A 15,988-nucleotide genomic window follows, 5' to 3' on the forward strand; every position below is an offset into this window, starting at 1 on the left:
AAAAAGACTGCTCTGAATTTCTCAGATCACTTTCTCCCATTTGGAATAAACAGACACTTGCCTACTATTTGGCATGGTGACAAGATTTGTAGTAGTAAGCAGCCGGAAAAGCAAATCAAGACGGGCAGATTTCTGTCCTGCAATTAATGTTTTGCACTTGCATTTCTCCCAACAATCACAGTATGCTGTAGGTGATGTGCGTTTAAGCCTGAAAGAGAGGAAATTTTAATTACATATGATCACTTTTCACATCAATATGAACTATAGAACTAAAAATGTGAGCTTTATGGTCATGTATAAAGGATTGCACTAATTTAAGAATAACAATTATGAAAAAGAGTAAATTGTCCCTTGCCTATGTACTTGTGAATACATAGCAACTGTTGCCAAGAAGGAATGCTCAAACCCCTGTGTCTAAACAGAAAGGAGACAGATAAGACAGAGAGACAGAGAGAGAAAGCAGGATCGGTTGACATTTGGACAGAAGACTATCAAGTCATACCATGCTGTATGTTTGACTGGGAAGTAGGAAAAACATTTCAGAAAGTGGCCATGGCAAACTACAAGCTGTTGCCAAGGAAAGAAAATGGCAACGGCCATGTAGTCATTTAGCGTTAAACTTGACTTGAGTGAATCTTCACCTTCTCACCCCAACAGAAATGGGATCCACAGCTTCAATTTCAACTTTTCTGTCGTATGTTTTCGTATATTAACAATAAAAATACATAAGAACAATTTTGAACAATAAATCACTAAACCTCACTGTGAGAGAGCAGGCTGCCCTGAAAATGGCCATTACTTGTAGTACTATTGTTCTGTCTCTTTCAACCCCAGCCAGCACAACATCACTGACTATAAAAGCTTGCTGAGACACAGCTGGTTGTGAAGGATCTGTGTTCCTGTATGGAAGTAAAGCAGCTTGAAGTAGCCTAAAGCAACTAGAAACAGGTAATTTTCTCTAGCAAAACTCACTAGAAGTAGCAGTTGAAATAACAGGAGTAGGAGTAGGAATGGCAATGGGGAATAGTGGAATAGTGGTAGGTAATAGCTTATGAATATCTGTGTTGTGTTGGCTCTTTTGTGTTTAGAGCCCACTAAAATGGATATAGTTAACAGAATCTGTGATTATTTATTACAGTAAACATAAACATACTTGCAATCGTGGCCTTTATGGCACACTCGTGCACATTCTGTGCAACAGCACAGAGATTCCAGTAAACCACATGTTCGGCATTCAAATATATCCTGACATGGGAGGAAAACCACATTTTAGAAAAAGTCAAATTAACACCCTTCTCCCTCCCCTCCCTCTACACATAGATATTGAAAGTATACTGGATGTTTGGCACAAAATTATGACTTCCTTTTCTCATTCTGTAGAATAGCCAACCACTGGAAAAAGTGCATTTGCAGCAGTGACTATCTTAAGGATATTAAGACTTCCAGACACATTTTCTAAAATTGTGGTAATTTTCAGCCCTGTTCACTTTCTTTTTCTTTTCAATAATTTTATTAAGCATTACAATTAAAAGGTTAAAAGGTAATACAAGGTAATATTTTTATCTTAAAAAAATAAAAAAGTTATAAAAAAAAATAGAAAAAAACTATAGAAAAAATAGAAAAAAACAGAAAAATAGAAAATAAGGAAAAAATAAGAATATAGTAAAGAAAAAGAAAAACATAAAGAAATAACTTCCCCCTTCATCACAGCAAGTATAAAATAATTTTAGTAACTTGTCACTTAAATTTCACATAAAATAGAAGAAAATAATTCTTCTTCCCATGTCTCATTTATTATTTATAAATAAAACTTTAAAGCCTTGTCATTCTGGTCAGCAAAATTCCATTAAAAGTTACCAGAGATAGCAACCTATCTATTTTAACCTTGAAGTAATCAACTTTAGATTACTCCTCTTTACTTTTAACAACCTTGATCTTTAATCTGTTTAAATATATCCAAGAACTAGGGTTTTTTTCTTTTTTGTCTCTTCTCAAATCTTTTCAAAACTTTTAATAGTTTTTCTTTTATAAATCCATATAGGAATGTTACCCAAGTCATTCTTCTGGTTTATTATTTGTATGTCTCTTTTCATTATTAAACATCAAATGAGAACCGGTTTCCTTTCCCAATGTTACCAAAGATTAGATTTTTAATTTAGCATACAAGCATTAACGCAGGGTAACATCTAAGTACACAACTGTTGCTTATCAATGGCTGAATACTGAATTAGTCATAGTTTTAACTTAACAAAAATAAATTAAAAATAAGTTAACGAGTTTATTGCAAGAATAATTACATCTGGGTTTAAACCAAATTCAACTGTTTTAGTCTGCATGGAAAATTGAAAAGGCTGAAAGAAAAATAGCAATAGTGAAACAAATGTGGAATTTTTTTAAATAAATTGTAAACTTGGGAAAATAAACAAATGACAAAAATGCCAACCAAGACTCCCTAAATTTACCTGATTTATATGTTCTGCACCAGTCCATGTGAAACTACAAGTATCGTTGCAACACAAAACATACAAAGGAGAGTCATCTGGATTTGTGCCAGTTGGACAAACCATTCCCATAAAGACATCTTCCTCTTTTTCACTTGACATTGCCTCTGCTTTAAAAAGAAGGAGCAGAAAGAGGAGAGAAGGTTCCAAATTAAACATCAAAACTAGGAGTTTAAAAACACTCAGAAGCTCTGCAAAAGTGAAAAGGAAACACTGCTTTACTTCAGTTATATATTATGCTATACTTATACAGGACAACACAGGTTGTCCTGTGACTATTTTGTCTTTATTGAGAGTAACTGCTATATACCTTCCTTTATTAACTATCTGAAACTCTTTTAAAAGTCAACAAAATAAAATGTCAATAAGTAATGAAAATAGTTGTTTTTTTCCTTCATTCAATCATGTCCGATTCTCAGAGGCTGTCTGGACAAATCTTTGAAGTTTTCTTGGCAAGTTTTTTGGAAATGGTGTGCCATTATTTTCTTCTTAGGGCCGAGAGAAAGTGATTGGCCCATGGTCACCTACCTGACTTCATGCCCAAGGCAGGGCTAGAACTCACAGTCTACCAGTTTCTAGCCTGATGCCTTAACTACTCCACAACCTGTGTCTCAATGAAAATATAATTCACTACATGGAGAGAGATGGTAAAAAAATAAATTTTCTAAGAAAATTCCTTCAGCTGAATTAATCCAACTCCAGAGAAGGGAATAATCCAAGTAATATAGACAAGTAGTAAGGAAACTGCAATTTTCTATTCATTCTATATTATAAAACATGTCAAACTCTCAAAGAAAAAAATCCTAAATCATTAGCAATTTTTTTTTAAAAAAAATGTCCATACCTTTGGCAACTTTCTGTGCAGTTTCTAAAATAGTAATTGCAGCAGGATATGCTCTGCCACTGACCGCAGACATAAATGGTGTCATGCCCCTTGCATCCCTACAAACAAAAATATATCCATATCATTTTCTAATTGAAATACCTTCAGGAAAGATTTTTTTTAAAAAAAAATCAATGTAAAGACATTTAAAAAACAACATATATTTTACTTGAGTCCTGATTTTCAAAAATGCATAAGAATATGAGGACAGGTAACGGCTTGATTGAAAAAGCAGGAATAAAACCAAATACTGATTCTCTGGAAGAGGTAAGTTATTCTACTTGCTTCTGAGGAGTATGAAGCCAATGCGTGAAATTTAACAAGAGGATTCTTACTTGGCTGACAGCAGTTCCCGGAGATATGGCTGTAAAACAACACTGTCACACAACAATTTCAGTATGAAATGCGCATTGGCCTTCCTGTCTTTTGATTCCACTACAGAAGGTTCTGTAGAAGGACCTACAAATCAGAAAACATGGATGGAAAACAAAATTTAAAAGCTGCTTTGTTGCTGTGACAATTACGACTGATATTGCAACTGTATTTGAAATGTGATATGACAAAATTATCAACATTAGTGGAAATAGAAGGACTGGGCCTTTTATATCCTGAAGCAACATTTTAACTGACAACATATTTTAATGCATGCAAATTATTATGGAATATACTTGTAGGACTTACAGAAATACTGGCAAATAAGAGTAGCTAGTACAAGGGTGGAGTTCTTTAGGTAAATACATCTCCACAGTCTGTTTGCAAAGATATAAATTTAAGCATATCAAATAATGTTCTCTCACCTGGTATGGTAGAAGTGCTTGGTCCTTGGCCAGTGCCAGTTGTTGCTGTGGTAAGAGACCCCACAGCAGGAGCCAGGATAAAATCAATGTCACCATCTTTAGCAAACAGAATAGCAGGATGTATATCAATAAATAAAATACATCCCAACATGGAAACCCCCCCATATTAACTAAAAAAAACCCCTTTCCTTAAGTTTTCTTCTAGCCAAAAGTTATTCAATAAGTCTAAGAGTAACTAGCAAACAGCAGGCAAAAAAACTAAAAATGAGCAACAATTGCTAAAAAACATCCATGTGATAATTTAACACTTCATTAAATACTGCATGCAATCAAATAGGTTATATTATGTACCTATTACAGGTATTTAAGGTAGGTATACATGTCTTTCATATTTACATGACTCTTGCTACAGGGTTCATCTGACATATCATTAACATTTGTTTGGAATCTGCAATTATGCAGAGGAACATCTCAGGATCTTACCGGGATCCATCGCTGGAGGATCAGGAACCCAGCTTGGAGGAGCTATGGGAGGAGAAACAGGATCCTGATGATCACTTGATGAAGCTCCAGCTTCATGTCTGCCCAAACCTGCTGCTCTCAAAGATCGTCTCATCATTTCTCTCAGTCGCAAACTAACAATAAAGTCATAAATAATTATGCATTTTTAGAAAAAAAATAATTTTACCAAAATGGTCTGCTAAGCTGGTAAACTGACACTTTTATCATCAAGTACAGGTATCTAGCCATCTTGCCTTTCATTTGCTTTTGATTTTGCCAAATATCAGGCTCTTCCCAGTTAAACCTCCCTTTATATTACGTGTCCAAAATATATAAGTGTTATTTTCATTATGGCTTCTGATAAGCAATCAAACCAGATTTCACCTAATCTGAAATGATGTGGTTTTCTTGTGATCCATATTATATTACTTGATAATAATGTTAATTATTAAAAACAACAAGTTTTCGCCAGTATCACAATTCAAAGGTCCCAAATGTGTTTTTTCCAAATGGCAACTAGACTTTCTTGGTGTCTTCTTTAAAAACATTTCGCTTCTCATCCAACAAGCTTCTTCAGTGGAGAAAGCAATTATGTTTGGAAAAAGTAGCAGTAAAAGGAAACTATGCCATCAAAGAACACAGTGGCTAAACAGCAGCAAAATTCAAAGTACAAGTACTAGAAGATACAGAGAGACCTGACCCATAGAATCGCCCAAAATCAGACTCGACTGAACAGATATCATCATCATAATCATCATCGCTAACCTACCTTCTACTGCTGGAGGAACCTGCACGATTTCCTGGTCCATTACTTGAAACCACTGAAATAGCATTTGCAATAGCTTCAACGGCAGATAACCTTTCAGCAAACGTATTCCTTTCTGAGCGCTCTGCTTCTGAAACATAAATAAGAACCTTGACAAAACTGTTCTCTTTCACATGCATTTGTCATTTTTATATAAATGTCCTAATATGAAATCAATAGCATATATCAAATATTTACTCAAATGCAAAACAATGACAGGAATAAAAATTTATTTAATAAAGTTTCAAGGAATCAGAAGGTTAGGCTAATTTAAATCACAGAAGGTAGCTGCATGACCCCACACACTCACTTCACGGTTTGCTCTGGGAGGAGGTTTTGACGTATTTATAGCAGAACTACTAGATTCTGTAACAGCTTTGTTCCTTATGCTTTCCGCATTGTAAATTCCCAGGATTCTTTTCCCCTCCACTATGTATATATACATTCAAACTAGACTGTGATGTTTCTCTGTGTCATATATGTTTGTGTGTGTGGGTATATGCATATGTATGTGGGTATTTTTTTGAGAGCTGAATGCAATGAAATTTCATTTTAATGTATGATGATTTGTTTACATTTAAAGTAACAATAAAGGTTCTATTCTATTCTATTCTATTCTATTCTATTCTATTCTATTCTATTCTATTCTATTCTATTCTATTCTATTCTACTCTACCCTACCCTACCCTACCCTACCCTACCCTATATAATTGACAGTCAGCTAATGACCAGCAAGGCAATTTAAGCTCTTTATTATAACATTTAGTAAATGTGGATGTCAATCTCTTAGCAATGTAATAATGCATTTGGAGGACACAATGTTCAGAGGCTCAAAAATAGCTTACAGGGCATTTAAAGTAGCGCTAGGTTACTTTCACTGCAAGTAGCCGACTTTTTAATTTTTTATTATTTTGCCTCCAAGTAATGTTACCAGAATGGATGGAAACAAATGAAAGTGCAAATAATCTTCCAGTAGCCTAAGGCAGCCATTTAGTTATTTTTTTAAAAAAAAAAAAACCTCACAGATGATAAAATGATTTAGAGAATGAGGACCAAAATTCTCTCTTTCCCTTTTATTCTACAGTTGTCAAGCACTAGAAAAATCAGGAGATTGAGACAATTCAAATGGATATAAAGATTTATTGTAAGCTTGAGCTCTCTACAAGAATCTGAACTACTAACGACCAACAGAAATTAGCCGAAGATAAGAGTAGAATGAATTCAAGGTGGGCACGAAGGGATTCATGACTGATGATGTGTTGGCCTCTTCCTTGGGCTCAGCCTGGTCATCTTCTACAACAGCTCTTTCTCAGTGACCCAGTTTTTACATTGTTTTGGTTTTGGTTTAGTATAGAAGAGGTCCCTCATTTAATGACCTCTCATTCAATGACTGTTCAAACTTACAATGGTACTGGACAAGTGGTAGTTACAACCAGAGTTCATATATATATAGTCTTTGCATCATCTGCAATCGTGTGATTGCAATTTGTGACCTTCATTTCCAGCTTCCCATAAGCAGGACGCCGGAAGTCATAGTCGCATGAGGTGCTCATTTAACAACCCTCTCAGTCCTCACTTAATGACAGCACTCATGCTGCCTGAACTGCCATCGCTAAGCAGCATGGTCATGTGGTTTTTCTATTTACAACTGCATTGCTTAATAATGAAGTTTCTAATCCCGATTAGCACCATTCAACAAGGATTTTCTGTACAGCTTAATCCAAATATTAAGAAACAGCCTTCTTCCAAGCCCAGTCTTATTTCAAAGAGAATCTAAAATCTCTGTAAATAGGCATGTTCTGTGTTCTGGGACTATTAAAGATTTTTAGATCCAATCAGAGAAGGTGCTTCAGAGTGGATATGGGTGCACAGAATGTACCTCTCTAAAAAAAGCTGTCTTTTTCTAAGCAACAGTTATCCTCTGTATTTCCAGGAAATTACATGCTTATATTAAGGAGGTGCTGACAGAATTCCCATGCCTGCTCTAAAGGACTGTTGGTCCAGAAAAAAATGCAGCTTAAGCAGACACCAACAATTGTGGCATGTATGTCCATGCTGCTCTGAAACATATTTTTGGCTTTAAAATTAAAGTGCTGCATATCACTGTTATACCTGTTACTTCCCAAGGTAGCCATGCTAGCCATGGGTATAACATTTGAATCTCAAAGACTCTCAAAGTGACTAATTTGTCTATATATGTACAAAGCTACTTCAAAATTTATTTCTGAATAACAGCGGACCCTTCTTTCAACAATGTGCAGAAGAATTTGCATCAGATTGTTAAGCTTACCCTCCTCCTCTTTAGTTTCTTTATTACTGGTTGGAAAGCACACAGACACACAAGCATGCAGAATATTTCTATTTCCGTCACATCGATGGCCAAGAAATGTCTGTAGCATTTGTGGATTCTGATCCAAGACAACAGCTTGTTCGAGGTTCATAAGATACTGTCTGCAGGACTCATAGTCGCATCGCAGAATATGTTGCATTAAAGTCTGCTTCTGCACCCAGAAAATAAAACAGGCACCATTACCCAGTGTATGCTACTGTATACAGTTCATTTTTAAAAACTATTTTACTGCTCTGAACTCCGTGAAAAGGGGTGAGCCAGAAATACAATCAATAAAATTGTGATAATAAAGAATTAATGTTGCATTTTATAAATGAACTAATTTTACCAGTAATGATTTCAGTCAAAAGTGTATGATCTATAAAGTAATGTGAAAACTAGAAAATTTTGGCCCTTTAAAATCTACCTGCCTTAAATAGTAAGCAATATAATGTACATTTAAAATCTCTGACTGTATCCAAATGCTTGCTGACAAGGAGATAAAATGTCTGTTTTAATTTTCAGTACATTTAATACCATAGCAGAACAATCTGCAATTATAGGATTACATTTTTGAAGATTCTAGCTCTAACTTTATACCGTAATGGTCACTTAAACTGCACAACTCTTCAGAAATCAACTATATAACTTTGAAAAAGAGCTTTGGTTTTATCGAAATATTTGTAGTACATCAGAAATCTATATAAAGCCTAGATCTCTCAGATTAAAATCATTATTTAGGAATATCTACAAAAGACTGGATACAGACCAAGAGAGTAAAAGATACAACGCCTCTAACTTTTGTTTGATATATTTATTTATTTATTTAGCATTTGGCATGTTCAATATATTTAATTACCTCAACAGCCATTATGATGATAGCAGCTTTCTTTTTAATGGTTGAATTAGCAGGAATATTTGTTAAGGAATGTACTCCCATTCCCAGACTGCTAATAGGAGGAAGATCAAGCCAGTCAGGATCTCTTATTCCACCCATACAATCTTTTGCCATTGGGTATATGGTACCATTTCCATCTCTAAGAATGATTGGTGATTCCTATGTAGGAAGCAAAATGTGATGCAATACAAAATTCTAGTTATTTTTCTCACTGTTACAAAGTTTACCTTCCCCATCTACCAGCTATTGTTCTTCTTAATTGAACATTCTTTCTGCCATCTTGCCTATTTTAACAACAGGACAAATGTGGCTTCCAGCAGCAGCATCTCCTGAAGTAAACTCAGCTCAACTCATCTTAGACATAACCTCTTTCTCTTCAAAGCAATCACAAACTAAGGGCAATTGTTATAAATATGCAACATGTTTCAAATTAAGAATGTTTTGAGTTTGCAATACTGAGTTTGAAATGTCATTCCAACTTATGTGAATAATCCCATCTGCATAAAAGATTATACGCACATTTTACCATTTAACATAGATATCACAACATCTATTCCAATATCACAAATTTTATGTCAGGGATGATGGGAACTGATCATTCCTGTTTTGTGTAGGGATTGTATATTCACCAATGAAATAATTCCAAACGTCACAGAAAGGGAGGAGACCTTCCCAAGATTTTCCCTCCTCAACCACCGAACTGTGTCATAGACTTAGATAAACCCTCTCTATTAAATATTTGGAACTTTCTTTCTTTTCCCATTCCTTGCACCCCAAATATAGAGAAAAATTATGCACCTGTATATGGATCAAGAATACTGACAGCTTTCCTATAAAGACAAGGTTCAAAATAATTCAAGTTTGCATTAAAACCCTGTTCTAAATATTTAGAATAACAACAAACCTGTCCAGCAGTGAAAATAGCAACACTTCTCTCATTCTGCCCAAGGAAAGCAAGGCTGCTAGTGGGAAAATTATTTTCCTGTTCTGCTTTTCCAGTTGCTAGATCAAAAATGCAATATCTAACCCAATTTCCAGTCTTGAGGATAGCATGGACTCCTAAAAAGTGAAAAAGACCATTGCTAATTTAACATATCTATATACTTCTAATGAGAAGGACTCACTGGAGAAGGGCCTAATGCTGGGAAAGATTGAGGGCAATAGAAGAAGGGGACGACAGAGAACGAGACGGCTGGATGGAGTCACTGAAGCAGTAGGTGTGAACTTAAATGGACTCCAGAAAATGGTAGAGGACAGGAAGACCTGGAGGAACGTTGTCCATGGGGTCGCGATGGGTCGGACACGACTTCGCAATTAACAACAACAACATACTTCTAAAAGTCTTGTTCCTGGGCAAAACAATTCATCATAGGCAACAATTTTTTAACCAAGGTACTTCAAATGACCTAATTTACAGAATGCATTCAAAATCCAGGACCTATAACTCCTATGGAATTGAAACTTGGCAAATTTTATAAAATTAATAGTTTTATAAAACTATCATAAAACAGTTTATGACATAATATAAATTATCATAAAGCATTTCCTGTGTTGATGTTTGACTGTGCTATACAGTGAGGAAGAAAAAAGTTCACACCTACCTTTTGAATCTACATTAACCGCCAGAATTTCTGTTTTTTCTGGAATACATAGTTTTTTAGGGGTTCTCTGAAAACAATCTGGAACTTTTGGTGTCCCACCAGTTTTTACCACCTGTAACAAATAAAATTTTGTAACTTAAATACAATTAACTTGCTGTATCTAATCACTCCTCTCATTAAGAGCATAAAATTTACTAGAAAGAACTAGAGATTCTTTTGCAGTCCCAGCCAAGTTAATTTTTCTTGCATGGTGACAAGTGGGCATCACGATGCTGAAAATCAATTTCTTCCCTCTATTCATTGTCCCTGACATTTACTCAACAAAGTTGTTGTGGTTAAAAATAATAATTTTTATCATTCATCATTAGCTATATTCCTTTTAATCTAATCTTACAAAATGTCCATAATTGTATCCTATATATAGTAACTAAAAATAAGTTACACGTTTTTACTTATTCTGAATTTACAGCAATTTTATAAATGGGCCCAGGTTTTCATTTAACAGATTTTGAGTAATTTTAAAATCTCATTTACATCATATTAAGCTGATTTTTAACAAAATAATCAGGGTTCATGAAATATTAAGGTTTCACAGTTCTTCTATTATCTGTTCATTTCTGTATCTTCTATAGCTGACATCTTTTTAAAGATGATTAACAGATTCATATATAAATGGTAACTTGTAGCCCTCAGCAGCAAACTGCTACCCATTTAAACTGTCATATTTTCTCTTTACTACACATACTTGTAGTTCATCTATTCGGAGCAATCGGCAATCTTGAAGAAGAGAAGAGGGATCAGGATCTAACCCAGTGCTGCTTGCACAATTTGCAGTAGTAGATGTTCCTGGAAATTTTACAGCAACATAAGCACCATCCACTTTTAATACCTAAAACAAAAATACGTATATAGAATTAAATGAAAGACATAATGAAGTTGAAGACTTAAGTTTTAAAATATACTAAAGATATTAACATTTTAGGAAATATAAATAAAACCTGAGTTAATATTTTCAACATCAGAGATGTTGCCTACCGTATTTTTAGAGACACAGTTCTTCTACTATAAAAGTGGTGGCGAACCTATGGCACGGGTGCCAGAGGCGGCACTCAGAGCCCTCTCTGTGGGCATGCTCGCAATGCCCTGGAGATGGCAACCATCCCTCTTCAACCAGCCGCCCACTAACTCGCCGAGGTCCTACATGGCTGGATGCATCCCCAGCACCCATGCGCTCGCTGGCCTCTGTGTGCAGGGGCCGATGGTGTCAGGCAGCAGCTGCCCTGGCCCCTGCCTCACCTTGCCCTGTGACAATGGCACTCCCGTCCTGCCTCGCCTTGCTCGCCTCACCCTGCAGGACGAGCCTCCTGCCCATTGCTCCACCTGCCAGAGACCCCCTGGATCTCCCCCAACTCTGCCCTGCCCCCATAGGCATCCCTCCCCATGAGCAACATTGAGGTGATCACGCCCACCTTGGCCACATCCACCCAATCTGCCATGACCACAGCCACACCCATCCAATGGCCATGCCCACTTGGCACCCGGCGATAAATAAGTAGGTTTTGGGTTGCAGTTTGGGCACTTGGTCTCAAAAGATTTGCCATCACTGTACTATAAGCATACCACAATATTAGAATACATAATTTTCTTTACTAAAGAGCATCCACTCAAGACAGCAACACAGCAGTGGTATCATAATCTACTGTATTTTTCCATTTATAAGATGCACCTTTGTATAAGACACTCTAGCATGTGAGTTTCTCCGTGCCGATCAGCTGTTCGGCAGAGCATCAAAGAGCTGAGCCAGCAAATCCGGAAGTGCAGCTGGCCAATGGTCTTGCACCCTCCCCCTCCCGTTAATGGCAAGCCCACAGGGGCTTGACACCTGCACCAGGCGGCATGGCAACCCACACAGGCATGCCCTGGGCTGCAGAAGTTACCATTACTTTTCTGTATATAAGACGCTGCACTTGTATAAGACGCACCTGATTTTTGAACTGTGTTCGCAGGAAAAAATAGCGTCTTATACACGGGAAAATACGGTATTTTTCCTGAAGCTGGCTATGTTCAATTTAAACAATCTTCCAGCCTCATTAAAAGCTTCTATGCTCTGGGCCCCCATTTTAGTGTTTTATCAGAACAGAATGAAAAATCTGATATCTGACTTCACACAAAGAAGCTTTCTTAATTTGTAACATAGCATGTTATCCAATATGTCACTTACAGAATACTAAAGAGCTTTGAAAGTTGACAAATAATTGCCTAGAAGCTTTATTTTAAATGTATTTTATTTTTATGCTGCTTTTAAAGTAAAAACCGAAAGGTACTCCCCAATCCCAGCACATTAAAACTGTAGTTACCTAACTAAAACTGTCATGTTGAAAATATTATACGCTCGAAATGCGTTAGCAATTTTGAAGTGCTATATTCTAATTAAATGGCTTATGATAGCTAAATCGCTTATTATATGCAGACTGAGGTTATATCTATTCAAAACTAACAAACAATTCTAGTTTAGCAGAGTAACTGGGGGGGGGGAGAAATCATTTAAGACAATATCCTGCCACAGAGAAGCAGCTTGTAATGTATCTTGTATGTTTTGATTAAGCTAATACAAAATAAGCAGCATCAAGTTCAAAATCATTTGTACAAATCTCTATTTCAGAGTAAAATAATTACTGTGAGATAATTAAAAAAAAGCAGAAAAACAAAGGTAAGCAAAAACGGGATTTGTTTTATACAAACCTTCCCAACAGGAACATTTTTAACATCTTCCACAAATACCACTTCTCTAAGAGACCACTGTTCCTCATTCACCTTCTCTTCTTCTTTAGGAGCTGGGGTAGATCTTCGGCGTTCTTAGATAAGCACAAAGAATGAAAAAAAATTAAAATAAGTTTGATTATAGAAAATCTGCATATGGCTACAATATAACTTATAGTATATATTATTTATATACAATATAATTATAGTATAACCAAGTGAGATGGGTGATTAAGAAATATGAAATATAAATAAACTTTCTCATTAAAACACTTTTATCTATTAAATTAGTATTTTATTGATCTTTGAATCTAATCTTAAAAGCTTGGCTGCATTTGGACATAATAATAAAGCAGAACTTCTGAGAATTCTAGCTTATTTTTTATAAGCGGCATAAACTGAATATTTACAGGAGTTCCACTTAATAATAATAATAAAAATAATAAAGTTGGAAGAGATCTTGGAGGTCATTGAGTCCAACCCCCTGTTCAGGCAGGAAACCCTACACCATTTCGGACAGATGGCTGTCCAGTCTCTTCTTAAAAACTTCCAGTGTTGGAGCATTCACAACTTCTGGAGGCAGGTTGTTCCACTGGTTAATTGTTCTAACTGTCAGGAAGTTTCTCCTTAGTTCTAGGTTGCTTCTCTCCTTGGTTAGTTTCCATCCATTGCTTCTTGCCTCCAGGCGCTTTGGAGAATAGCTTGACTCCCTCTTCTTCCCCTAATCATCTTTGTTGCTCTTCTCTGTACTCTTTCTAGAGTCTCAGCATCTTTTTTACATCGTGGTGACCAAAATTGGATGCAGTATTCCAAGTGTGGTCTTACCAAGGCATTGTAAAGGCTAACAATCACAGATAAAGAAACCACAGATGAAAAAAGTGTTTTATACAGGTGTTAAAGTCCACCTACCATTCTGCAATGTGTGAAATACTTCCCCCTCCACAATGTCTTCTAAATCAAACAGCGTGGCAACAACATTTATTGCAGATAAAGAGGTCCTGTCTATATTTAACCAAGCACAGATCTGCAAAGCCATTAGTAATGGAAGAACAAGTAACTAGGGCATTTGTATATGTGTTACTCAACTGCCGCTGTTCAAATTTTCCCACCAGTGGCAACAATTAAAGTAATCAGAAACAGCTGAAGAAGGAAAGTTTCCTGTAGAACTAAATCAATCTGACACTATCCTAATAATGTATTCTATATGTCTGATGTGGAATTCACACTGGTGACTCCTACCAGCTGGAGAATGCAACAGGAGCAATTGGGCCATGTGCTACCTAAGCAACAGGCAGAATTCAGAGCAATTGCATCTTGATACCATCTTCAAATATATTAAATATAATGAAGAAAATATGAAAACATCACTGATTAAATGGAATAAAAATATATAAATTCATCAAAAAATTGGTATTTTCCAAATAACTGTATTAAATATTTAGAGGTTAATTATGGATAAATTACTTCAACTGCAAAATTAGTGACAATGCAATTATGAAGTATTTCTTTTCATATAACTTACTGTAGGGCATTGATGCACTGCTTGCTATTGAAGACGCATCACTACAGGTAGAGGCTGGAGAAGGTGGTGGGCCCATTTCAGTTTTCACTGGCTCCTGCTTACTTTCAGGCCTAAGATTTCAAAGAAAGAAATAATTCATACACTTTGAGTCAGTCAAGCTTAGAATTCATATTTTTATTCTGGAATATTTCTTATCCCATTTATACCATTTCTAATTTTGTTAATTTATATCTAAATTGCTTTCAAGTTAATTTATTGTAAGAAAATCTTTCTCTTTTGGGACAGCACACAAAAGTTATAAGTAAGTCTGCTTTCTCACAAATTCAAGATTGGTGAATGCTTCAGATATACCTATTCATTTTTCTGGTATCTTTAGGTAAGCAAGCATTGTTAATATAACATTTAAAAAACTATTTAAAATGTACAAATTAAAGCATTGTCAGTGAAAATTGGAATTAAAATAAAAACTCAAAAAACCCTGAAAATTATGCATTACTCAAGACTACCTACCTAACTGCTTCTCTCCATTATTTGCTGCAGCCCTCAGAGAAATATTTAAGTTTAAAATTATAGTTCTATATTATAATCAAACAAAATTCCATTTAAGTCAAAAATGTTAGAAGACTGAGATCCATAATTCAATGCTTCTCAAAGATTTTCACTCATGGCTAAGTATATTAAAGAAGTTCCTCACAATATTTTAGAACACTTACTTTGCCTCTGTAGTTTTATTAGCCTTCTCCATGTTCTTTAAACTTTCTGGTGACCGAAGCTGAAATCTACAGCTATCATTCATATTCCAAACAGACTCCATTAAAACACCAACTTTAGGAATTCCAGCACTAATTGAAAAGGCCACTGCACCAGCATGATAGAGAGGATTATTCCTCAAACATACCTGAAATAAAGATATAATGAATTAATTATAGTAAATTAAACATCAAAAAATCAGAAGGAAAAACAGTATTATATAGATCAGTGGTTCTTAACCTGGGCGATATTGCCCCCCAGGGGGCGATTTCATTTTTCAAGGGGGCGATGGAACAAAAAGGGGCGATGCGGGGGCGAAGGAACGAAAAGGGGGCGATAGGGGGGCGATGGAGCAAGAAGTTTTGGGGACACTTTTGAGACTTTTTCGTACAGTGAATTGCTGCATATCTGTCATACAAAAACATCCAATCACTCGCTATTAGTGGATTGAATTGTGTTTTCAAATGTTCCTCCAGCTAGCTTCAGTACAGAACGCCATACATATGTGAATACGCATTGCTTATCTTCATGCGCATTGCTTTTATATTTCTTTTTGCGTCTTAAATTTCACTTGTAATTCAATCATTAAATGTTACTGTTTTTCTTTTCGGGCATTTCACTTTCTTGCCATTGAATTTTGT

The 15,988-nt window shown here is 35.7% G+C and overlaps 1 protein-coding gene across 6 annotated transcripts in view; it reads right to left on the minus strand.

Moving 5' to 3' along the window:
* The window catches only part of UBR5 (ubiquitin protein ligase E3 component n-recognin 5), an 89,009-nt gene that overhangs the window by 35,238 nt on the left and 37,783 nt on the right, over positions 1 to 15,988 (minus strand). For 5 of the 6 annotated variants that reach the window (XM_039328900.1, XM_039328899.1, XM_039328896.1 and 2 more), the window contains 16 exons: positions 15,311 to 15,495; positions 14,598 to 14,707; positions 13,058 to 13,170; positions 11,061 to 11,204; positions 10,316 to 10,427; positions 9,619 to 9,773; positions 8,676 to 8,873; positions 7,778 to 7,988; positions 5,452 to 5,578; positions 4,665 to 4,816; positions 4,182 to 4,277; positions 3,720 to 3,843; positions 3,346 to 3,443; positions 2,463 to 2,611; positions 1,154 to 1,245; positions 62 to 208 (listed from right to left, as the gene is read on the minus strand). In XM_039328900.1, the coding sequence (XP_039184834.1) occupies positions 62 to 208; positions 1,154 to 1,245; positions 2,463 to 2,611; positions 3,346 to 3,443; positions 3,720 to 3,843; positions 4,182 to 4,277; positions 4,665 to 4,816; positions 5,452 to 5,578; positions 7,778 to 7,988; positions 8,676 to 8,873; positions 9,619 to 9,773; positions 10,316 to 10,427; positions 11,061 to 11,204; positions 13,058 to 13,170; positions 14,598 to 14,707; positions 15,311 to 15,495 (2,213 nt within the window). The remainder of the gene's footprint in view (positions 1 to 61; positions 209 to 1,153; positions 1,246 to 2,462; positions 2,612 to 3,345; positions 3,444 to 3,719; positions 3,844 to 4,181; positions 4,278 to 4,664; positions 4,817 to 5,451; positions 5,579 to 7,777; positions 7,989 to 8,675; positions 8,874 to 9,618; positions 9,774 to 10,315; positions 10,428 to 11,060; positions 11,205 to 13,057; positions 13,171 to 14,597; positions 14,708 to 15,310; positions 15,496 to 15,988) is intronic. The other variant, XM_039328895.1, reaches the window with a different exon arrangement.

Source organism: Crotalus tigris, unplaced genomic scaffold, assembly GCF_016545835.1.
Source record: "Crotalus tigris isolate CLP2741 ecotype Arizona unplaced genomic scaffold, ASM1654583v1 scf7180000024384.25900115:4084858, whole genome shotgun sequence".
Classification (NCBI taxonomy): domain Eukaryota; kingdom Metazoa; phylum Chordata; class Lepidosauria; order Squamata; family Viperidae; genus Crotalus; species Crotalus tigris.